We start from the raw sequence: 25,969 nt of genomic DNA, 5'->3' as shown, positions 1-25,969 counted from the left end.
AATACAGTAAAATAAAATAAAATAAAATGACACATTATCTTGGATTCATAATTTATTGACTTAAAATAATAAAGGAACACTAAGGAGATACTTTCAAAACATTTAAGCCTTGAAGACTTTATTTTGACGGCCTTGAAGTCAGCATCAACGTTTATTTGGAAAGAGATTTTTGGAGGGACCTGTCTCCAATCAAAACTAATGAGCCTTACGGAGATCATTTTAATGAATTCCAAAAAGAAGAAATAATCAGTCATGTTTGCCAACCATGACGCATTAAAATTAGAAACGAACACTAAACAGATAACAAAATCTAACCATTTGCAAATATTAAAACATTTAAATAACATTTGGATTACAGAAGGAATTCACGATTATTTCGAAATAAATGACAGCAGGAATCCTATAAATCATCACTATGGGCTGTGGCTGTAGTTATGGTCTAAGAATAATTCCTAGCCCTATATTCTTTCATAATTAAGGAAGAAATATTGCAATATAAACACTCAATTTACAAATCTAGAAAAAGAACAACAGATTCAAAAGAAGGAATTACTAATGATGAAAGTATAGATAGGCCGGGCGCGGTGGCTCAAGCCTGTAATCCCAGCACTTTGGGAGGCCGAGACGGGCGGATCACGAGGTCAGGAGATCGAGACCATCCTGGGTAACACAGTGAAACCCCGTCTCTACTAAAAATACAAAAACTTAGCCGGGCGAGGTGGCAGGCGCCTGTAGTCCCAGCTACTCGGGAGGCTGAGGCAGGAGAATGGCGTGAACCCGGGAGGTGGAGCTTGCAGTGAGCTGAGATCCGGCCACTGCACTCCAGCCTGGGTGACAGAGCGAGACTCCGTCTCAAAAAAAAAAAAAAAAAAAAAAAGAAAGTATAGATAAATGCATTAGAAAACAAAACAGAGCAATGGCAATAACAAGTAAAGTGGAATTGATAAACCAAAATTGGTTATTTAAAAATACTAAATAATAGACAAGTCTGATTGAGAAAGGCAATATAGAAATTAACAATATTAGAAATGGGAATAGTATATGACCTTTTGAGAAAATTATAAAAGATTCTTGTGACAACTTAATGTTGGTAAATTTTAAAGTCAAAATAATATAGACACTCATGTATATTACCAATACTGATGCAAGAGGGAGTATTAAATCTGGGGAAAGAGGTCAGGTGCAATGGCTCACGCCTGTAATCCCAGCACTTTGGGAAGCTGAGGTGGGTAGATGGCTTGAGCCTGGGAGTTCAAACCAGCCTAAGCAACATAACAAGACCCTGTCTCTACAAAAAAAAAAAGAAAAAATTAGTCGTGTGTGCTGGCACACACCTGAGTCCAAGCTACTTGGGAGGTTGAGGTGGGAGGATCACTTGAGCCCAGGAGGTCACAGTGGCAGTAAGACATGATTTGCCACAGCACTCCAGCTTGGATGACAGAAACCGTCTCTCTAAAAAATAAATAAATAAATAAAATAAAAACCTGGAGGAAGAATAAAGTGCAAAAAAAGTAAAAAAAAAAAAAAAAAAAAAAAAAAAACAAAACCTTTCACAAATGTTACAGACTTGGATCATTTTAACAGGAAAGGTTTTCTCAGCATTCATGAAGCGAATAATTCCTATGTTATTTAAAGCATTTAATATTACAAAAAAAGATAAAGTTTTTGTTTTTTTTTTGAGATGGAGTTTTGCTGTTGTCTCCTAGGCTTGAGTGCAGTGGTGTGATCTAGGCTCATTGCAACTTCTGTCTCCTGGGTTCAAGCGATTCTCCTGCCTCAGTCTCCTGAGTAGCTAGGACTACAGCCACGCACCACCCCGCCCAGCTAATTTTTGTATTTTTAGTAGAGACGGGGTTTTACCTTGTTGGCCAGGCTGGTCTCAAACTCCTGATCTCAGGTGATCTGCCAGTCTCAGCTTCCCAAAGTGCTGGGATTACAGGCGTGAGCCACTGCGCCCAGCTAAGGTTCTTAATATATTTTAATCAAATAAGCATAACTCTAATACCTAAATTTGAAAGAACACAAGAAAAAAGAGTTATAGAGTAATATGCTTACAAAAATAGATGTAAAAATTCTTAACAAATTTGATAATCAAAGTGTATATATATTTTTAAAAATAATATACCTTTACTGATCTTTTTGTGGTTCATAAGCATGATGACTGGGTCTTCACACAAACATTTAAGATGTGAGGGAGAGGCCGGGCGCGGTGGCTCAAGCCTGTAATCCCAGCACTTTGGGAGGCCGAGACGGGCGGATCACGAGGTCAGGAGATCGAGACCATCCTGGCTAACACGGTGAAACCTCGTCTCTACTAAAAAATACAGAAAACTAGCCGGGCGCGGTGGCGGGCGCCTGTAGTCCCAACTACTCAGGAGGCTGAGGCAGGAGAATGGCGTGAACCCGGGAGGCGGAGCTTGCAGTGAGCTGAGATCTGGCCACTGCACTCCAGCCTGGGCAACAGAGCGAGACTCCGTCTCAAAAAAAAAAAAAAAAAAAAAAAGACGTGAGGGAGACACGTCTTATTATAATGTCAGCATATTTCCTGTCCAAAGTAAGAAAAATGAAATAAACATTAAAATAATATATTATTATCAAGTAGTGTATGTCACAGAAATTCAAAGTTATTTTAACCTTTGGGGGGAAAATATGGTATCAAGATAGATAGTAAAAAGTATTGCATATGGTAAAAATCAGAAGCCATTCCAAGCATCAACATGATAAAAAGCATTTATAAGAAACCAAACTAAAGGCTGGGTGTGGTGGCTCACACCTGTAATCCCAGTACTTTGGGAGGCTGAAGTGGGTGGATCACTTGAGGTCAGGAGTTTGAGATCAGCCTGGCCAACGTGGTGAAATCCCATCTCTACTGAAAATACAAAAATAAGCCAGGCATGATGGCACATGCCTGTAGTCCCAGCTAATCGGGAGGCTAAGGCAGGAGAATCACTTGAACCCGGGTGGTGGAGGTTGCAGTGAGCTTAGATTGCACAACTGCACTCCAGCCTGGACAACAGAGTGAGACTCTGTTTCAAAAATAAATAAATAAATAAAAGAAACCAAACTAAACTTCTACTTGAAGACGAAATGCTAGAGATATTCCAGAGTCAGAAATCAAGTAAGGATGAATATTTTCATAGGCTCATTCAGTGTTGTTTGCCTTTACTGGCCAAGACACAAAGCAAGAAATGAAGTGTAAATATTTAAAAACAAAGCAAAATTGCTTTTATTCATAGATAATATGCATGTCCACCTTTAAAATTCTAGCAGAAACAGGGAGGCTGAGGAGGGAGAATCGCTTGAATCCCAGAGGAGGAGGTTGCGGTAACCTGAGATCGCACCATTGCACTCCAGCATGGGCAACAAGAGCGAAACTCCATCTCAAAAAAAAAAAAAAAAAAAAAAAAAAAAAAAAAAAAAACTAGCAGAAACCACTGAAAATCCAAGTGAAAGAATATAATATAAATATAGAGGAATCAATAACTTATCTATATATTATCAATAAACAAAATATAAAGGTACACAACCCATTCACAATAGTAGCAAAAACTATAAAACAACACAATTGAACTTCAGAAATAATATGTAACTCCTATTTGAAAACAATATAAAAACTTACCTTACATAAAATATAAGACCTCCAGGCGGCCGGGAGCATTGGCTCACACCTGTAATCCCAGCACTTTGGGAGGCCGAGGTGGGCGGATCATGAGGTTAAGATATCCAGACCATCCTGGCCAACATGGTGAAACCCCGTCTCTACTAAAAAATACAAAAATTAGCTGGGCATGGTGGCGTGCACCTGTAGTCCCAGCGTCTTAGGAGGCTGAGGCAGGGAGAATCGCTTGAACCCGGAGGCGGAGGTTGCAGTGAGCCGAGATCACGCCACTGCACTCCAGCCTGGGCGACAGAGTGAGAGTCCTGAGACTCCGTCTGAAAATAAATAAATAAATAAATAAATAACCTCCATGCATGATCGTGCACATCTGTATTTTCAGCTGCTCAGGGGGCTGAGGCAGGAGGATCACATGAGCCCAGGAGTCTTGGGCTGTAGTGCACTGTACCAATAGGGTGTCCACAGTAAGTTCAGCATCAATATGGTGACCTGCCAGGGGCAGGGGACCGTCAGGTTGCCTAAGGAGTGGTGAACTGGCTCAGGTCAGAAAAGGAGCAGGTCAAAATTGCCATGCTGATCACTAATGGGATCAACTTTGTGAATAGCCACTGTACTCTAGCCTGGGCAACATAGCAAGATCTCGTCTAGCAAATAAATAAAATATGATACTGTAATAAATGGAAAATTATTTAATATTCCTACACAGGAATACTACGTAGTAAAAAGACAACAATTTCCTGAAAATGAATACAAATATTTAAAGAAATTCCAATAAAAATTCCAACGTGATTTTTATCAGTTGATGGGGGCTAACAGGACAAACTTGACAATTTGATGTTAAAGTTTACTTAGAAGTTAATACTCCAAAATAACCCAGATATTTTTGGGTTTTTTGTTCTGTTTTTAAATTACTATTTTTTTTTTTTTTTTTTTTTGAGAAACTCTTACTCTGTCACTCAGGCTGGAGTGCAGTGGCATGATCAAGGCTCACTGCAGCCTCTAACTCTCAGGCTCAAGCAATCCTCCTTCAGATCCCGAGTAGCTGGGAGTACAGGCGCATGCCACTATGCCCAGCTATTTTTTTTTTCTTATTTTTTGTAGAGACGGGGTCTTGCTATGTTGCCCAGGCTGGTCTTTAACTCTTGGGCCCAAGTGATCCTCTCACCTCGGTCTCCCAAAGTGCTAGGATTACAGGCATGAGCCACCTCACCTAGCCTAATTATATTTTTTTAAAAAAAGAACTACAGGAGGAGACTTGCCATATAAAATATCAAGATTGATTACAGAATTTTATTAGGAAAGGCCAGGCACGCAACCAGCACTTTGAGAGGCTGAGGCGGGCAGATCAGCTGAGGATGGGAGTTCAAGACTAGCCTGGCCAATATTGCGAAACCCCGTCTCTACTAAAAATACAAAAATTAGCCAGGCGTGGTGGCACACACCTACAATTGGAGCTACTTGGGAGGCTGAGGCCGGAGCGTCACTTGAACTCGGGAGGTGGAGGTTGCGCTGAGCCGAGATCACACCACTGCACTCCAACCTGGGCAGCAGAGTGAAACTCCATCTCAAAAAAAAAAAAAAAAAAAGATCATATTTAGGAAAAAGGAGAGGGAAGGTCAATAAGCCCAGCAGATCAATAGGCCAGCAACAGGTCTGTATATATGTGTCACTTAATGACAGGGATACACCTGGGAAAATGTGTTATTAGGTGATTTTGTCGTTGTGTGGACATCACAGAAGCTACACAAACCTAGAAGGTAGAGCATACTACACAGTTAGGCTATATAATACGGCCCATTGTTCCTAGGCTATAAACCTGTACAACTTATGACTATGCCAAACACTGTGGGCCATTGTAACACGATGTTAAGTATTTGTGTATCTAACCATAGAAAATGTACAGTAAAAATATAGTACAAAAGACACAAAGTGGTACTTCTGCACAGGGCAGTTCCATTATAATCTTATGATCACGTATGTGTGCTGTATCGTTAACAGAAATGTCACTGTGTGTGTCATGACTGTATATGGGAATGCCTATATGAGAATGTATGGGAAAATATATGTGAGTAAAGTTTGGTATCAGATAAAGCTGGCATCTCAAATAAAAACGGAAAATTAGTTAAAAAATGGAGCCAGATCCATTGATAACCCAAGGGAGGTAGTGTAGGAGGGTAATAGGAGATCTCTACATATGTACCTTTGACACAAACATTTCAGGATGGTGGATTTAAGAATTAAATACGAGAAAAAGAGAACATGAAAGCATAAAAGAAAATACAGGAGGACTTTAAAAAAATATGCTTAGAGAAAAAGCCTTTCCAAACCATAAATGCTGGATGTGACTACCTAAGATTCTCTCCAATGAAGGGCAAAGTTCAAAAGACACATGATAAACGAGAGAAAACATCTGCAGTATATGTAACAGAGAAAGAATTTAGGTTCATAAGATATAAAGATATCCTATGATTAAGAAAATAAAAAACAGCCTAATTAGGGAGGAGACTAGTAAAGGATATGAACAGACAATTTACAGATAGAAACAAAGTCAATACATATTTTTGGCCGGGTGCCGTGGCTCACGCCTGTAACCTCAGCAATTTGGGAGGCCGAGGCACTCAGATCATGAGGTCAGGAGGTCGAGATCAGCCTGACCAACATGGTGAAATCTCATCTCTACTAAAAATACAAAAATTAGCTGGGCATGGTGACACATGTCTGTAATCCCAGCTACTTGGGAGGCTGAGGCAGGAGAATCGCTTGAACCCGGGAAGCGGAGGTTGCAGTGACCGAGATTGAGCCACTGCACTTCAGCCTGGGTGACACAGCAAGACTCTGTCTCAAAAAAAAAAAAAAGGATGTGTGTGTATATGTATATATGTGTGTGTGTGTGTGTGTGTGTATATACACACTTTTTTTTTTTTTTTTACTTGTGATACATTAGCAAAAATTTAAAAGTTTCCCGATACTTAGTACTGGTGAAGGTATAGGGAATTGGAAACTCTTATGCACGGACTATGAAAGGATGATAAATGATTTGATGAGATAACCTTTAAAGTTGCACATGCTCAATATTTTCCACCTAGGATTTCTACTTCTAAGAATTTTTCCTAAACAATATTTGTACAAGTATTCAAAAGGATACATATGAAATACTATTTGTAATATCATACATAATAGCAATAAAAAGCAAATTACTTTGATGCCTATTGCTTAGTCATTAAAAGAAATATCCTCATCCCTATAATCCCAGTACTTTAGGAGTTGGGGTGGGAGGATTGCTTGAACACAGTCATTTGAGGCCAGTCTGGGCAACATAGGGGGACCACCCCCTACAAAAAAATAAGAAAAATTAGCTGGGCATGGTGGCATGTACCTGTAGTCCCAGCTGCTTGGGAGGATGAGAAGGGGGGATTGCTTGAACCCAGGAGGTTGACGCTGCAGTGAGCTGTGTTTGCACCACTGCATTCCAGCCTGGGCAACAGAGTGAGATCCTGTGTCAAAAAAAGAAAAGAAATACTTCTGTAGTCAACAAAAGGACTGAGTTGTATTTACTGACACGATAAAATGTGCAGAGATAGTAGTAGTGTTAATGAATAAAGCATTGCAGAAGAAACATACATAGTATAATCTCATGTGTGTAATTTCAGTATTAATAATCATTTAAATATATATATACATTTAGACATATATATAAAAGGATATAGACAAATATACATCAAATAATTGACAATGATTCTTAGACTTTTTCTACATTATATATTTCTGTATTTTAATTTTATACAGCTTACATTGAATTGTTTTTATATTTAGAAACAACATTTCTTAAACACATAGTAGGAAAAAGGAATAAACCTAATAATTCTAAAATTTTCTTCAAATTTAGATTGGGACTAATCTGTTGCATAGGTTATTAGTTCTATATGGGCATATTTTCTATATAGCTGTAATATACACATAGCTATTTAGAAACTATGGAGTGATATTCAAAGTCAATTCTTTATTTAAGGGGAGAAAGATGAAGACACTCTATGGTTTATCTTAATAAGGTTAATATCTAAATCTCCCAATGTCAACAATTATAATTACAATACATAAATTTTCCTCTTTATTTTGTATGTTGTTATCTTCAAATTCAAAAATTCCAGGCCGGGCATGGTGGCTCATGCCTGTAATCTCAACGCTTTGGGAGGCCCAGGCAGACAGAACACTTGAGATCGGGAGTTTGAGACCAGCCTGGCCAACTTGGCAAAACCCTGTCTCCACTAAAAATACAAAAATTAGCCGGGCATGGTGGCACACCTGTAATCTCAGCTATTCGGGAGGCTGAAGCAGGAGAATCCCTTGAACCCGGGAGGTGGAGGTTGCAGTGAGCCAAGACCACACCACAGCACTCCAGCCCAGGCGACAGAGGGAGATTCCATAAAAGAAAAAACTTCTGAGAACACATTTCCATGTAGACTCCATTCTAATACAGCATTTACAGTAAGATACTTAAGTCTAAGTACAGACTTGCAAATCTATGGAAGAATCATAGACATTTATCAGCTACCTTGAGAGTGAATAAAATTGCATTTTACTAAGAGCAACAGAGTCAAAGAGCATGCAGCGAAGGTAGTGTCGGCTCTCAGAAAATACACAAATACTGACTAAGGAGGTTACAAATTACAAAACATTCCAGTAATATTAGAGGTCTTTCTGACAAAATGTCATGTTCATTTTTCAAGCAAGATGACTGAAATGGAACTACTCTATTTGATGATTTCTCCAGGTGGATGATGCTGAAGAACCTGACAAAACAGGAGAGAATAAAGCACCCAGTAAGTTCCAGTCCGTGGGAGTGCAAGTAGAAGAGGAGAAGTGGTAAGTCCACGTGCATATGCATCCTCTTTTGTCCTGATGTTGTGAAGTAACGTAAAAGTGTTTTTCCCCATGATAAATCTACAACATTCAATGATATTTTCCACTAAGTTTTGGGAGTATTTAAAGGGTGAAGTTGAATCAATATTAGTTGATTCTCTCCTGTACTTTTAATACTAGAGACCACTCCATTTGAGTTTTACTAGAATAGTACTGTAAGCGTATTACACACATATAAATACTGTGTGCAGTACTCTTGGGTTGCCAAACTATACCTTTGGGGAAAAAAAAAAAAAACCTTCCCATTTTTATGAGAAGAAAATTTACCTTATTTCTATTTCTATTCCCAGCACTTAATAGTGTCTGGTGTTTAGTGTGTGCTCCATGAATGATGAATGAATGAATGAATGAATGAATGAATGAATGAATGAATGAGGAAGATATTCCCTATCATTATCCTGAATCACCAGTCCTTTAGATTACTCTTTACCTACTTTAGAGCCTCAGTATCTATAAATGGGAAATGTAGGATTTCATAAAATTACAGAATTTGGGGTCAATAATTTCATTTTGTAAATGAGAAGTTGATGGAGAAAGTCGTGTGAATTTCTCAAACTGGGAGGTTCCTGGTGGGTAGAACCATGTTTTATTGATAGTAGTGTCCCCCAGCTTCCAGCGTTGTGATTTGCACCTACTAAATATACAATAAATGTTGGCTGAATAAAGTAAAACTGGAGTTATGGTAAGAGAAAACGCTCTAAATTATAAATCAGTGTATCATCTCAACTTTGCTACTAACTTTCTGTGTGTTAATTAGGAAGAATCATTTGAATGTCACCTATCCATCCTTCCATTATCCATCCATTCAATAAAATCTATGGAATGCCTCCTATAATCAAGGCTACATGTAACACAAACTGAAAATCTGAAAAGGAGGAATTTATCAGTTTACGGAAGTGGTCCTGTTTTAGAACCTCTCACTATTGATTGACACTGTACTTTTAAGAGATGTGTATATATATCATATACATATAGTTAATATATATTAATAAAATATATAATATGTGTATATGTAATATATATATATAGTGTGTGTGTGTATAATATGACAAAAACCTTAATTACTTTTGCACCAACCTAATATAATTATGCAATGCTGGAAGCCCAGAAAACTGGTACGATCACTCTGGAAATAAATATGACAAAAGTTAGCAATAATTATACATCTATCCATACCAATTGACCCAAAAATCACACTCATGGGGCTTGAATTAAATAACTCAATGAAAGGTAAACAATTGTGAAACATTATTTATCATTGTAAAAGAAAAACAATAATTATCAAATAACCACTAATAGCATGCTTTTGTAATTTATAGCACCCCACCAAGGTAAACTATTATACAGCTATTAAATATAATTTTATTTAAAAGGTGGAGAAACATGGGAAAATTCCCATGATACAATGTTAGGTGAAAAAGTTAAATATATAATATCCATGCATAGTGTTCATGCAGATGGACAAGGACTGAAATATAATACGTATAAATGGTAGGTTTAGGAGTGACTTTTTTCTTCTACTCTAAAAAGTTTTAGTAATCATTGTTTTTTTGTTTTTTGTGTGTGTTTTTTGAGACGGAATCTCGCTCTGTCACCCAGGCTGGGGTGCAGTAGCACAATCTTGGCTCACTGCAACCTCCACCTCCTGGGTTGAAACGATTCTCCTGACTCAGCCTCCCGAGTAGCTGGGACTACAGGCGCATACCATCATGCCCAGCTGATTTTTGTATTTTTAGTAGAGACAGGGTTTCACCGTGTTGGCCAGGATGGTTTTGATCATCTTGACCTTGTGATCCACCTGCCTTGGCCTCCCAAAGTGCTGGAATTACAGGCATGAGCCACCATGGCGGGCCAATAATCATTGCTTTAATGTCCTACGCATATATTTCTTTATTAAGTGTTTTAGAAAAAGTTTTGAAAGTATACATTTAGTAGACATTAAAGAAAATGTATTCCTCGCCGTGGGCAGTGGCTCACACCTGTAATCCCAGCACTTTGGGAGGCCGAGGCGGGTGGATCTCCTGAGGTAAGGAGTTCAAGACCAATCTGACCAACATGGTGAAACCCGTCTCTACTAAAAATACAAAAATTAGCTGGGTGTGGTGGTGGGTGCCTGTAATCCCAGGAACTCGGGAGGCTGAGGCAGGAGAATCGCTTTAACCAAGGAGGCAGAGATTGCAGTGAGCCGAGATCACACCATTGTACTCCAGCCTGGGTGGCAGAGCAGACTCCGTCTTAAAAAGAAGAAGATAATATAGTCCTCCATCTCCCACCAGCCCAGCTCGGTGCCTTTTCTCAATGATATAGTTAGTGGTTGACAGCACAGACTCTGGAGCCAGAGCACCAAATCCTGGCTCTGCCCCTTACTAGCCAAGGGGCCATAAGCAAATTACTACCCATCTTTGTGCTTTAGTTTCCTTATATATAAAAAGGGGGTTACAGGCAGTTTCCACTATAAGCTAAAAGGAACTCAGAAGTCACCACTCCATCTTAACAAGTAAAAATCTCAGCAAACTAAAAAATCAACATCTCTTTGTGTATCTATCAGAGAAAGGAGGTCACAGGGCACACTGCTTCTCCCAAAATTGGAGAAACAGACAGACAGATACAGATAATTACAACCTACTGGAGTAGAAACATAAGTAGAAATCTCTGCAGGAACCCGCACAGGGTAAGAAAACATAAGCAGTAACTGAAGAATTGTTGGAGGCTCAATATTGACATCTCTGAGAGTTAAAAGCTCCAGCGAAACCCAGTCAGAGGGAGACCTCACACTTTTGTGAGTTTTACCTCCAGGAACTCTACCAGGTCCTCATAGTGAATATCAGAGAAAAAAAATCTCCTTGTGCTTCCAGGAGGGGGAAGGAAAAAAGAACTGCTTTGAAATATGCCAGCATGTTCTCTCTTATTCACAAGCCCTGCACGCAGCAGACACTATTTTACCAGAACCTTTTGCTGGCTGGGGTTTTATCAGAGCCTAGAACCTACCTGGGGGAAGGAAAACACTCAGCTCTAGTTCCCTCTAGCCTTCCACATGGGGGAAGGGACATACCCAACCTCAGCCCCCTTTAGGCATCTTGTCCCACATAAGAGAAAAAAAAACACACACAACTGAGAAATACTGATGAAGTTCACAGTCCAGGAGCACAGGCTCACCAAAGGCTGAGAGTAATCATAGAACTGTAGAGCGCTTTTCCCTCACCTGACCAGTACATTACTAAATGCCAATTTCCCACAGTTCCTTTCACCCAGTACGTCATGCCCACTTTTCAAAAAATTACAAGACATACTGAAGGGTAAAAAACACAGTTTGAACAGATGGAACAAGCATCAGAACCAGAGTCAAATATGGCAGGAATGTTGGAATTACCAGGCCAAGATTTTGTTGAAATGATGATTAATAGTCTAAGGGTGCTAATGAAAGAAGCAGAACATGCAGAGAGATGGAGAATGAAAAAGAATTCTAAGAGAGAATTAAAAAGAAATGCTGGAGATAAAAAACACTCTAATAGAAACAAAGAATATCTTTGATGGGCTCATTAGTAAACTGGACACTAATGTCTACATTTGAGGATATAACAATAGAAACTTCCAAAACTGAAAAGCAAAGAGAAAAAAGACTGATAAAAAGTCAGAACAGATTATCTGAGAACGGTGAGACAGCTACAACAGGTGTACTTTATATGAGAGAGGAATACAAGGAGAGGAAGGAGAAAGGAGCAGAAGTAATGTTAGAAGCAATAATAACAGAATTCCCCCAAATTAATGTCAGACACCTCAGATTCAGGAAGCTCAGAGAATACTAAGCAAGAGAAATGCTGAAACAAGCAAACAAACAAACAAAAAACAAAATAGGCCGGGCGCGGTGGCTCAAGCCTGTAATCCCAGCACTTTGGGAGGCCGAGACGGGTGGATCACGAGGTCAGGAGATCGAGACCATCCTGGCTAACACGGTGAAACCCCATCTCTACTAAAAAATACAAAAAACTAGCCGGGCGAGGTGGCGGGCGCCTGTAGTCCCAGCTACAAAAAACAAAATACTACACCTGAGCATATCATATTCAAACTTCAGAAAAATAAAAGACTTTAAAAATCTTGAAAAAAATGAGAGGGAAAGAACATCTTACCTATAGAGGAGCAAGGATAAGAATTAGGCCAGGTGCAGTGGCTCACACCTGTAATCCCACAATTTTGGGAGGCTGAGGTGGGCAGATCACTTCAGTCCAGGGGTTGGAGACCAACCTGGGCAACATGGCAAAATCCCATCTTTACAAAAAATTATCTGGCTGTGGTGCGTACCTGCAGTCCCAGTCACTCAGTAGGCTGAAGTGGAAAGATTGCTTGAGCCTGGGAAGTGGAGGTTGTAGTAAGCTGAGATCACACCACTGCATTCCAGCCTCAGCGACAGAGAGAGACCCTGTCTCAAAAATAAACAAACAGAACAAACAAACAAACAAAAAAGATAAAAGCTAAGAGTTAAATCTGGCCAGGCACAGTGGCTCATGCCTGTAATCCCAACACTTTGGGAGACCAAGGCAGGCAGATCACCTAAGGTCAGGAGTTTGAGACCGGCCTAGCCAACATGGTGAAACCCCGTCTCTACTAAAAATACAAAAATTAGCAAGGCATGGTGGCAGGCACCTGTAATCTCAGCTACTCCGGAGGCTAAGGCAGGAGAATTGCTTGAACCCAGAAGGCAGAGGTTGCAGTGAGCCGAAATCATGCCATTGCACTTCAGCCTGGGCAACAAGAGCAAAAATTCCATCTCAAAAAATAAAAAATAAATAAATAATTATATCTGTGTAGTCACAGTTACTCAAGAGGCTATGGTGGAAGGATTGCTTAGGGACAGGAATTCAAGTCTATCCTGGGCAACTGATAGGGTTTGGCTGTGTCCCCACCCAAATCTCATCTGGAGGAACCTGGCAGGAGGTGACTGAATCATGGGGGAGGGTCTTTCCCGTGCTGTTCTCATGGTAACGAGTGGGTCTCATGAGATCTGATGGCTTTAAAAATGGGAATTTCCCTGCACAGGCCCTCTTCTCTCTCTCTCTCTCTCTCTCTCTCTCTCTCTCTCTCTCTCTTTTTTTTTTTTTGAGACGGAGTCTCCCTCTGTCGCCCAGGCTGGAGTGCAAAGGGCCGATCTTGGCTCACTGCAAGCTCCGCCTCTCAGGTTCACGCCATTCTCCTGCCTCAGCCTCCCGAGTAGCTGGGGCTACAGGTGCCCACCACCACGCCTGGCTAGTTTTTTGTATTTTTAGTAGAGACGGGGTTTCACCGTGTTAGCCAGGATGGTCTCGATCTCCTGACCTCGTGATCCTCCTACCTCGGCTTCCCAAAGTGCTGGGATTACAGATGTGAGCCGCAGTGCCCAGCTACCCTCTTCTCTTGCCTGCCACCATGTGACATGTGCTTTTCACCTAATGCCATGATTGTGAGGCCTCCCCGGCCACGTGGAACTGTAAGTCCAATAAACCTTTCTTTTGTAAATTGCCCAGGATCAGGTATGTCTTTATCAGCAGCGTGAAAACGGACTAATACAGCAACATAGCGAGGCTTAGTCTCTATAAAAACACTCCAAAATGAAAAAAATTAAAAGAAGTATATCCAACTTATCGGAAACCATGCAAGAACGAGTGAAATTTTTTTTTTTTTTGAGACAGAGCCCCAGCTGGAGTGCAGTGGCAAGATCTCAGCTCACTGCAAGCTCCGCCTGCCGGGTTCACGCCATTCTCCTGTCTCAGTCTCCTGAGTAGCTGGGGCTACAGGCGCCCGCCACCACTCCCGGCTAATTTTTTATATTTTTAGTAGAGATGGGGTTTCACCATGTTAGCCAGGATGGTCTCGATCTCCTGACCTCGTGATCTGCCCGCCTCGGCCTCCCAAAGTGCTGGGAATACAGGCGTCAGCCACCATGCCTGGTGTGAAATATTTAAAGTATTAGAAGAATAAAAAAAGCAAAAACACCCATCTAGAATTTTGTACCCTGTGAAATTATCCTTAAAAGTGAAAGAAAAATAAAGACTATTTCAGATAAATAAAAATTGAGGGAATCTGTTGCCAGCAGACCTTCAAGAAATGTTAAGAAGTTCTTCTGAGAGAAAGAAAATGACATAGGTCAGAAACTAAAATAAAAACTTTCATTTTTCTCTTTTTTTTTTTTTTTTTTTTTTGAGATGGAGTCTCGCTCTGTCGCCCAAGATGGAGTGCAGTGGCAGGATCTTGGCTCACTACAACTTCCGCCTCCCAGGTTCAAGCAATTCTCCTGCCTCAGCCTCCCAAGTAGTTAGGATTACAGGCACCTGCCACCACATCTGGCTAATTTTTTTTGTAATTTTTTTTTTTTTTTAGTAGAGACGGGGTTTCACCATGTTGGACAGGCTGGTCTCGAACTCCTGATCTCTGGTGATCCTCCCACCTTAGCCTCCCAAAGTGCTGAGTTTATAGGCATGGGCCACTGTGCCCGGCCCATTTTTCTCATTCATAATTGATCTAACAGATAAGTTTGTTCAAAATACCAATAGCAAAAATGTATTTAAATATATGTACATTTATTTATTTATGTAAAAGTGAAATGAATGGCAGCAATGATACAAGGAATAAGTGGTAGGAATTGGAAATATTTAGTTATTACAAAGTACTCGCAAAACCTGTGAAGTGTCATAGTGTTATATGAAAGTGGATTGGGGCCGGGAGCGATGGCTCATGCCTGTAATCCCAGCATTTTGGAAGGCTGAGGTGGGGGGATCACGAGGTCAGGAGTTCAAGACCAGCCTGGACAATATGGTGAAACCCCGTCTCTACTAAAAATACAAAAATTCGCTGCGTGTGGTGGTATGTGCCTGTAGTCCCAGCTACTCGGGAGGCTGAGGCAGAAGAATCGCTTGAACCCAGGAGGCAGAGGTTGCAGTGAGCTGAGATCACACCACTGCACTCCAGCCTGGGCAACAGAGCAAGACTCCGTTAAAAAAAAAAAAAAAAAAAGGTGAATCGGATTCGTGGTAAATGCATAATGCAAACTGTAGGGCTCTAGGGTAACCATTAAAAAGAAGTAAAAGAAAAATAAAATTAGTATGCTAAGAAAGGAGAAAAAATTCCATCATATAAATACTCAATGGAAAATTATTAAAAGTAGAAAAAATGGCCGGGCACGGTGGCTCAAGCCTGTAATCCCAGCACTTTGGGAGGCCGAGACGGGCGGATCACGAGGTCAGGAGATCGAGACCATCCTGGCTAACACGGTGAAACCCCGTCTCTACTAAAAATACAAAAAATTAGCCGGGCGAGGTGGCGGGCGCCTGTAGTCCCAACTACTCGGGAGGCTGAGGCAGGAGAATGGCGTGAACCCGGGAGGCGGAGCTTGCAGTGAGCTGAGATCCGGCCATTGCACTCCAGCCTGGGCGGCAGAGCGAGACTCCGTCTCAAAAAAAAAAAAAAAAAAAAAAAAAAGTAGAAAAAATGTGAAAGACAAAAATAAGAAAGAACAAAGGCAAAAAAATAGAAAATAATAACAAATATGGTAGATATTAATCCAACCAGATAAATAATCAGATTAACCCTTTTCCCATTTAGAAGCCAGTGCTCATTTAATTTTACATAAACACGCTCTTTGAGGCTGAAGCAAATATGACTGATTTTCAATGTGAAAATAAAATGTAAAAACTGATCTTCGAGTTATTTCTAAACAGAACTAACATCAGAATCATCTGAATCATCAGAATCATCTATTTCAGAAAAATAGGATTCATCAAATGAATCTTGGCCACAACTCTTTGAGGACAATGTTAACATCACGTGTAGGAATGCTACGTTTTCTAGGACTTGCCATTTTCAGCAATGGAGAATTACTATATTTTCTAAATGGAAATACCACTACTAAGACCAGAATGCTAGAAATAGGACGATGTCTTTGTTTCCAAAGTCAATATACTAGAGCGATGTGAAAATAATAATAAAAGCAAACTATTTTGTGGCAAAGTTCTCTTGGGTTAAAGGCTGCAGCTGCAGGTGTCATTGTTCTCCGGGCAAATAGGAACAGGGTTAAACATGAGTGTCTTACATACACCATTAAAAGACAGAGATTGTCAGAGTGGAGAAGAAAACAAGACTTAACTGTATGTTGTCTGCAAGAAATCCAATTTAAATATAAAGATAGATATAGATTAGAAAGTAAAGGAATGGAAAAAGAAAATGTCTAGCACGAATAAAAAGAAAGTGGGCGTAGAAATATTAATCTCAGAGCAGACTTCAGAGCAAAGACAATTATCAGGGATAAAGATGATGATAAACGGGTCAGTTCTCAAAGAAGACATACAAATCTTTAACATGTGTGCACCTACCAACAGAGTTTCAAAATACATGAGTTCTAGCTGGGCCCAGTCGCTAATACCTGTAATCCTAGCACTTTGGGAGGCCAAGGTGGGCGGATCGCTTGAGGTCAAGAGTTTGAGACCAGCCTGGCCAACATGATGAAACCCCATCTCTACTAAAAATACCAAAAATAGCCAAGTGTGGTAGCACGTACCTGTAGTTCCAGCTACTTGGGAGGCTGAGGCAGAAGAGTCACTTCAATCTAGGAGGCGGAGGTTGCAGTGAGCCAAGAGAACTTCAGCCTGGGCAACAGAGCGAGACTCAGTCCCAAAACAAACAAACAAACAAACAAAAACTACAAAATACATGAGTTCTTGAGTTGATAGAACTACAGGGAGAAGAAGATGTATCTACTATTATAATTGGAGACTTCAACAATTCTCTATCAGAAATGGACAGATCAAGAAGGCAGAACATCAGTAAGGACGTAGTTGAATGCAACAACACTATTGAACAACTAGATATAGTTGACATCTGTAGACGGCTTCATCCAACAGCAACAGATTACACATTCTTCTCAAGCTCATATGGAACATTCACCTAGATAGAGCAGAACATATTCTGGGGCATAAAACAGATCTTAACAATTTTTTTTTTTTTTTTTTTTTTTTTTGAGACGAAGTCTCGCTCTTGTCTCCCAGGCTGGAGTACAATGGCACAATCTCGGCTCACTGCAGCCTCCGCCTCCCGGGTTCAAGCAATTCTCTTGCTTCAGCCTCCCAAGTAGCTGGGATTACAGGTACCTGCCATCACTCCCAGCTAATTTTTGTATTTTTATTAGAGATATAGTTTCACCAGGTTGGCCAGGCTGGTCACGAACAAATTTTTTAAATTATAAATCATATCATGTTTGCTCTCAGGCCACAGTAGAATTAAACTAGAAATCAACAACAGAAAGATAGCTGGAAATTCCCAAAATACTGAGATTTAACAGCACACTTCTAAATTACAAATGAGTGAAATAAATCTCAAGAAACTAAATATTTTGAAATAAATGGAAATATGACTTTTTTTTTTTTTTGAGACGAAATCTCACTCTGTTGCCCAGCCTGGAGTGCAGTGGCACAATCTCTGCTCACTGCAACCTCCGCCTCCCGAGTTCAAGCGATTCTCCTGCCTCAGCCTCCCGAGTAGCTGGGACTACAGGGATGCACTACCACGCCTGGCTAATTTTCATATTTTTTTTAGTAGAGACGGCGGTTTAACCATATTGGCTAGGCTGGTCTTGAACTCCTGACCTGGTGATCCACCCGCCTCGGCCTCCCAAAGTGCTGGGATTCCAGGCATGAGCCACCACGCCCGGCGGAAATACAACTTATTAAAATTTATGGAATGCAGCAAAAGCAGTGGTTAGAGGGACAGTTACAGCACTGATTGCTTGTATTAGAAAAAAAGAACAATTTAACATCAATTATTTAAGCTTCCACCATAGGACACTAGAAAAAGAAGAGCAAATTCAATCCAAAATAAACACAAGAAAAGAAATAAAATTAGAACAGAAATCATAAAATTGAAAATGATAATCAATAGAGAAACTCAACAAAACCAAAACCTGACTCTGAAAAGATTAATAAAATGATAAGCCTTTAACCAGGCTAACTAAGAGAGAAGACACAAATTACTCTTATAATATGAGACATGAGCAATCCATATGCCTTGGCCTCCCCAACGTATTGGAATTAGAGGCAGGAACCACCTTGCCTAGTCAGCAGTTTCTTACAAAACTAAATATTCTTCACCATACAATTCATCAGTTTTGTTTCTTGGAATTTATCCAAACGAATTGAAAACTTATGTTCACGCAAAATCCTGCACATCGATATTGATAGCACCTGTATTTCTAATTACCCAAACTTGAAAGCAACCAGGTTGTCCTTTAGTAGATAAATGGATAAATAAACTGTGGTACATACAGATAATAGAATATTATTCAGCACTAAAAGTAATAAACTATCGAGACACAAAAAGACATGGGAAAAATGTCAATGTATTATTACTAAGTGAAACAAACCTGTCTGAAAAAACTATATAGTGTATGATTCCAACTATGTGACACCCTGGAAAAGGCAACGAGATAGTAAAAAGATGACTAGTTGCCAGGGGTTGGGAGGAAGGAGGTATGAATAGGCTAAGGATGTCTAGGGCAGTGAAATGATTCTGTAGGTATAATAAATACAATGGTGGCCGGGCGCGGTGGCTCAAGCCTGTAATCCCAGCACTTTGGGAGGCCGAGGCGGGTGGATCATGAGGTCAGGAGATCGAGACTATCCTGGCTAACACGGTGAAACCCCGTCTCTACTAAACATACAAAAAACTAGCTGGGCGTGGTGGCGGGTGCCTGTAGTCCCAGCTACTTGGGAGGCTGAGGCGGGAGAATGGCGTGAACCCGGTAGGCGGAGCTTGCAGTGAGCCCAGATCACGCCACTGCACTCCAGCCTGGGAGACACAGCGAGACTCCATCTCAAAATAAATAAATAAATAAATAAATAAATAAATAAATAAATAAAACGGTGGATACGAGTATATACAACACAAACAGTAACCCTACTGTAAACCATGGACTTTGGGTGATAACGACAGCCAGTGTAGGTTCCTGGACTGCACCAAAAGTGCCACTCTAGTGTGAAATGTGGGTATTAGTTGAGGCTGTGTGTGTGTTGGGGGAAGGGGTGTATGGGAATTTTCTACTTTTTGCTCAGTTTTGCTGTGAACCTAAAACTGTTCTAAAAAAACAGTTTATTAAGTTTAAAAAGGGGTTGGAGGAAGGTGGATTATAGCATTAACCTCAGTGTGTTGTCTAAGGGTGTTTTGTAAAACTTTTAGAGCAATATCTGATACGTACAATGCTCTGCGTGTTTCCTAGTCTATTAAGCAGTCAAATAGAATCTCTCTAAAGAATGAAGTTTCAAGAAAATAATTATACTGCCTTTTCTTCAAAAAAAAAAAAGGGGGGGGAGGAAAGTCATCTCCTTTATTTTACTTCAGACATTTCTCCTGCAATCAGCCAGTCTATCTCTCCTTTTTTTTTTTTTTTTTTTTTTTTTTGAGATGGAATTTCACTCTTGTTGCCCAGGCTGGAGTGCAATGGTGTGACCTTGGCTCACTGCAACCTCTGCCTCCTGGGTTCAAGCTGTTCTGCCTCAGCCTCCTGAGTAGCTGGGATTATAGGTGCACGCCACTACACCCAGCTAATTTTGTATTTTTAGTAGAGACGGGGTTTCACCATGTTGGCCAGGCTGGTCTCAAACTCCTGACCTCAGATGATCCACCCGCCTCGGCCTCCCAAAGTGCTGGGATTACAGACATGAGCCACTGCCCCCAGCCTCAAATTTCATTTCCACAAGAATGCTAAATATTGCATTATTTGGTCAGACCTAGTAGCAACCTAAAAAACTTCATACGAGTCATTTTTATGATTTTTTTAAAAAGTTGAACGTTATTTGAATTATTGAAGTTTGTAGAATGGTCAGTTCCTCAGTAAACTGAGTAAAATATTTAAAACTCATCCCCAAAACGGTTGGCAGGCCAGTTTTAGTACTTAGCTTTCCAAAACATACCCTTCTTCAAAGGTCACTTTATAGTTAACCACTGTAAAGTAAATAAGCATTTAAATTGATGTTAATGATTGTTTTCAGCCTCTGCAAACGAAATCCATTGTCAAACAGGAAGAAGGGATTACCAATACCTTCTGTCTCTAACTTAATTCTTTTACAATTTTGCTGGTTGTAATTCATTTAGATAGGATCTTAAAAAGCAATATCGGGCAGATGAGATTACTTAATGACAGCTAAGGGATTTTTTTTTTTAATTATCTGGTGATAAAGATGAGGCTGTTGTTTTCACACTGAATGGCCAGTAACAATTTCTGTTTTCCTTTTTCAAATAAACAGACTGATAAAAGACAGCAACCTAACAAAAAGTGAGAAAAAGAAAGAAAATTGGGCTGAGAAAGAGATAGTGCAAAGAAATGATTAAAAGACCTGTAAGAGGCCAAGGCACTCATTCCTTTTGACTCAATTACAATTTAGGAACCAAAACTAACCCAGCAAGTCCCACCTAACTGATTGATCTATTAAGGAGTAGACTTGTAAATTTAGTGTGGTTTTCAGTGTTCCAAATCAAAACAAAAAGAAGTTCAAAACTCATTAGTAAAAAATAAAATGCACCAGGTAGCCCTGTCTGCTTCAATAATAGGAGTTGAAATGGAGCATCACAAATATCCCTGTTACATTTGCAGGCCACCATGACATTCTCAAAATGCCATGGATCGCAAATGCACATTGTCCATTCTCTGGGGCTGCCTCGCGGTGGGGACCGTGGACAGAGGAATGCTGTCTAAAGATCACTAGTTTAAATGCCGTGGCAGCAGGAAGCCAGGGATAATGAATGCGTATGTCATTTTAAAAAGAGACTGCTTCTCTCAAGCCGATGCAGAAACCCATCATCTTAATCAAACATTAGCTGTTTTCCCCCAATTCCTGTTTCACAGGTCGGCTAGTGGTATCGCTCTATAGGACACATATAGCATGTGTTTGCTGATATGCAGTACTGATCCTAAGTAAAGCAGGCAAATCTTGGCAACGCCTCCCCAAGGGGCACTCACCTCCGCCAGTGCGCCCATGTAGAAGTCTCCACCATCACGTCCCCATTGTCTCTCATGCTTTTGATGGTCTCCGGGAATTTGTATGAGGTCCTTTTGTCTTTCAGGCTGGTAATTAGCAAATCTAGTAAGCCGATCCTTTCTGTTGACTTAGGTGAGAAAGCTGAGAGGCTCCCAGGAATCTCCCATTTCCTTCCAAATAACAATTGTATTTTAACAGTGACTTCAAACTAGACTTTCTTACATTAGTCCGTTAGTGAGGTGAAGACTCCAGCAGTGGACGCAAAGAGGAAGAATAGTACTGTTTTCATTATAAAAGTAGTATGTAAATTTACTTGGAGGAAAACATATATTAACATATTAACAGTTTTTAACTCTGATGGCCTTTGGAGTAATTTTTTAAAAAACTATGTGTGGGCCGGACGTGGTGGCTCACCCTTGTAATCCCGGCACGTTGGGGGGCCTAGGCGGGTAGATCACCTGAAGTCAAGAGTTTGAGACCAGCCTGGCCAACATGGTGAAACCCTGTCTCTACTGAAAATGCAAAAATTAGCCAGGCGTGATGATACACACCTGTAATCCCAGCTGAGGGAGGCTGAGGCAGGAGAATTGCTTGAACTCGGGAGACGGAGGTTGCAGTGAGCCGAGATTATGCCATTGCACTCCATCCTGGACGACAGAGCGAGACTCTGTCTCAAACAAACAAAAAACAAAAAAACTATGTGTGTATGTATCGTCTTTTTACGTATTATCTACCTTTTCCACAGTAATTACATATTATTGAACAATCCATTTAATGATAAGAAAAACAAAGTAGTATTTACATTGTGAAAATGTATAAATTACAGAAATAAAACAAAGTCCTCCATAATCCTATCCATTAACCATGAGCAAATAAATGAGTATATTTTTACCCTCACTTTTCCCACGAATATTTAAAAAGTTGGTGAAATAATCCTATATATACAATCTTATAACATCTTTAAAATCAACAAACATTATTTTAAAAGTTTTCTTTTTACTATTGAAAATTCATAGCAAACACCTCTTTTAATGAATGCACAATACTCAAATTCATAGGTGAACCATAATTTCTGCCCCTTTCTCCTTCTGCCGGATTATCAACGTTACTTTTAGATGATTTCTGTTTAAAGATGGTGAAAACAAAGGATACACATGTATCTTCGAGGCCTTCTGAAACTAAATGACAATAAAAGGAATTTTTGTCTGTTTTGGCATGAACTCCCAAGGAGGAAGAGAACAAGAGAGAGAAAAACAACAGCAAAATTTAGCAAGCTAGAAAACAGATATGAAAGTGATAACCGATTCGGCAGACCAGAGGAAACTGAATCGAAAGCTGCTAGTGCAGGACTCCAAGATGTAATTCCATTTAAATTTAAGAACCTGCAAAATGCATGCGGATGGGTGGCATTGGGCGCCCTGAAAGTGGGGATAATGATGGAGCTAAAAAGGCCTTGAATCTGCAGAGCCAAGTGACAGTCCTTCGCTATCCTGACAGAGACTGAGGGTGTCTCTTCTTCAGAGGCTAAAACTAAAGGTCTCTGGCCTGGAGGATACCAGCATAGTTGAGAGCAGGGTGACTATACTGAAAATAGGAGGATTAAGTGAAGATATACAAACAGTGTTGAGGCACACTGCCCTGAGCCTTCCTAGGCTCGCTCAGCCCCCCAGGGTCCCGACAGCAAGGCACAGAACCCTCTACATGGGAGTATGGCAGAGTCCACTGTGGAGGGTTGACCCTTCTGAGCCCAAAGACCAAAAGATGCTGACATCAGGGATTTTGCAAGATGAAAGCCCAGCCAGATCATCCTATGTGAAGATTAGAGAGGATAAGCTCTTCCCAAAAGCATAGACTTGTAAGGTGGGCTTAGTGTGCTTCTCAAGAATGAGAAGACAAGGATCAGCAAACTCAGGGAGATAAGACAATAGCCAGAAAACTAGAAACAAAAATTGTTCAGGAACATTCAGAAAATTAAAAAGTTCTTTTTGAGAGGAAAGGTGAGTAAAGAAGGATCCATGAGGGATGTGAAAGTTGTCAAGGTTTTCCTCAAAGAATCTTCTCATCCACCTGGGAGAGGAGAGAAGCGGCGGAAGTGAGAAGTGCTCCTGCTAGGAGTGGTAGCTCATGCCTAATCCCAGATCTTTAGGAGGCCAAGGCAGGAGGATTGCTTGGACCCAGGAGTTCAAGACCAGCCTGGGCAATATAGTGAGACCCTCTATCTACCAAAACAATGTAAAAAGAAATTAGCCAAGAGTGATGGTGAATGCCTGCAGTTCCAGCTACTTCGGAGGCTGAGGTGGGAGGATCGCTTGGGCCTGGGAGGCGGAGGTTGCAGTGAGCTGAGATTGTGCCACTGCACTCCAGCCTGGGTGTCATAGTGAGACCCTGTCTTAAAGGAAAGAACAAAAGGAAGGAAGGAAGGAAGGAAGGAAGGAAGGAAGGAAGGAAGGAAGGAAGGAAGGAAGGAAGGAAGGAAGGAAGGAAGGAAGGAAGGAAGGAAGGAAGGAAGGAAGGAAGGGAGGGAGGGAGGGAGGGAGGGAGGGAGGGAGGGAGGGAGGGAGGGAGGGGAGAGAAAAGAAAGAGAGAGAGAGGGAGAGAAAGAAAGAGAGAGAGGAAAGAAAGAAGAAAGAAAGAGACAGAGAAAGAAAGAAAGAAAAGGAAGGAAGGAAGGAAGGAAGGAAGGAAGGAAGGAAGGAAGGAAGGAAGGAAGGAAGGAAGGAAGGAAGGAAGGAAGGAAGGGAGGGAGGGAAGAAAAGGTGAAAAGTGCTCATAGAAATAATAGTGGAACTGTGGCTGGGCGTGGTGGCACACACCTGTAATCCCAGCACTTTGGGAAGCCTAGGAGGGCAGATCATCTGAGGTCAGAAGTTCAAGACCAGGCTGGCCAACATGGTGAAACCCTGTCTCTACTAAAAATACAAAAATTAGCTGGGCATGGTGGTGGGTACCTGTAATCCCAGCTACTCAGGAGGCTGAGGCAGGGGAATTGTTGGAACCTGGGAGGTGGAGGTTGCAGTGAGGCGAGATTGCCACTGCATTCCAGCCTGGGTGACAGAGCAAGACTTCATTTCCAAAAAAAAAAGAAAGAAAAAAGAAGGATAGTAGCAGAATTGAAAAACCCGAAAGGAGTTGGAAGATAAATTTCAGAAAAAAGCACCATATATATATATATATAGCGTCTTAGTTTGGGCTGCCATAACAAAATATCAACAAACTGATAGTGAGCTGAGATTGAGCCACTGCACTCCAGCCTGGGTGACAGAGTGAGACTCTGTCTTACAAAAAAAAAAAAAAAAAAAAAGGTCTGGTTCTGCATCCAGATGTCAGCAGTGTTGATTTCTCATGTGGTCTCTCTCCCTGGCTTACAAATGGCCATCTTCTCCCTCTGTCTTCGTATCGTCTTTCCTCTGTGTGTGTCTGTGTCCTAATCTCCTGTTTTTATAAGGACACCAGTCATACTGGATTCGAGCCCACCCTTGGGGCCTCAATCACCTGTTTAAAGGCCCTATGGCCAGAGCAGTGGTTCACACCTATAATCCCAACTCTTTAAGAGGCTGAGGCAGGAGGATTGCTTGAGCCCAGGAGTTAGAGACTAGCCTGAGCAAAATAGCCAGACCCTGTCTCTTGAAAAATAAAAAAAAATTAGCTGGGCATGATGGCATGTGCCTGTAGTCCCAGCTACTCGGGAGGCTGAGGCGGGAGGATGGCTTGAGCTCAGGAAGTTGAGGCTGCAGTGAGCCATGACTGTGCCACTGCACTGCAGCCTAGGTGACAGAGTGATACCCTGTCTCAAATAAAAATAAAAATTAAAAATAAAGGCCCTGGCCCAGCGCGGTGGCTCACACCTGTAACCCCAGCACTTTGGGAGACTGAGGCAGGCAGATCACGAGGTCAGGAGTTTGAGACCAGCCTGGCCTACATGGTGAAACCTCGTCTCTACTAAAAATACAAAAAATTAGCTGGGCACAGTGGCATGCGCCTGTAGTCTCAGCTACTTGGGAGGATGAGGCAGAAAAATCGCTCGAACCTGAAAGACGGAGGTTGGAGGTTGTGGTGAGCCGAGATTGCACCACTACACTCCAGCCTGGGCAACAGAGCGAGACTCCATCTCAAAAATAAATAAATAGATAGATAGATAAATAAATAAATAAAATAAAGGCCCTATCTCCAAATACAGTCACATGCTAAGGTACTAGGTGTTAGGACTTCAACATACGAATTTAGGGAAGAGGCCTATGATTCAGCCTGTAACACGTATTCAGCTGTGAATGACATTTCCTAGTCATAATAATATAGTTACAAAAAACAAGTTCTGAATATAGTTATCTGAATTGATAATACAACTATATCAGGGGAGTGGAAAAATACAGGGATAGACCAAGTGAGACTCCTTTTCAAAAAAAAAAGAAAGAGAGAGAGAGTGAGGAATAGGAGTGGTGGA

General features: G+C 40.9%; 1 protein-coding gene and 2 long non-coding RNA genes across 32 annotated transcripts in view; 1 reads left to right on the top strand and 2 right to left on the bottom strand.

Annotated features, from left to right (window-relative positions):
* The window catches only part of DLGAP1 (DLG associated protein 1), a 961,867-nt gene that overhangs the window by 878,108 nt on the left and 57,790 nt on the right, over positions 1–25,969 (top strand). For all 30 annotated transcript variants that reach the window (XM_074022767.1, XM_045378186.2, XM_045378189.2 and 27 more), the window contains one exon: positions 8,388–8,479. In XM_074022767.1, coding sequence (XP_073878868.1) covers positions 8,388–8,479 — 92 coding nt within the window. The remainder of the gene's footprint in view (positions 1–8,387; positions 8,480–25,969) is intronic.
* Positions 35–2,198, bottom strand: LOC135968276 (uncharacterized). The gene is made up of 3 exons (XR_010582929.1): positions 2,126–2,198; positions 1,861–2,005; positions 35–1,288 (listed from the first exon to the last, which is right to left on the bottom strand). It is a non-coding gene; the product is annotated as an uncharacterized lncRNA (long non-coding RNA).
* LOC135968277 (uncharacterized) lies at positions 2,198–24,026 on the bottom strand. Its single transcript, XR_010582930.2, has 4 exons — positions 21,510–24,026; positions 6,993–7,110; positions 3,620–3,762; positions 2,198–2,545 (listed from the first exon to the last, which is right to left on the bottom strand). It is a non-coding gene; the product is annotated as an uncharacterized lncRNA (long non-coding RNA).

Source organism: Macaca fascicularis, chromosome 18 (genome assembly GCF_037993035.2).
Source record: "Macaca fascicularis isolate 582-1 chromosome 18, T2T-MFA8v1.1".
NCBI lineage: Eukaryota > Metazoa > Chordata > Mammalia > Primates > Cercopithecidae > Macaca > Macaca fascicularis.
Note: the sequence above shows the minus strand (reverse complement) of the source record. Positions and strands in the feature narration are given on the sequence as shown.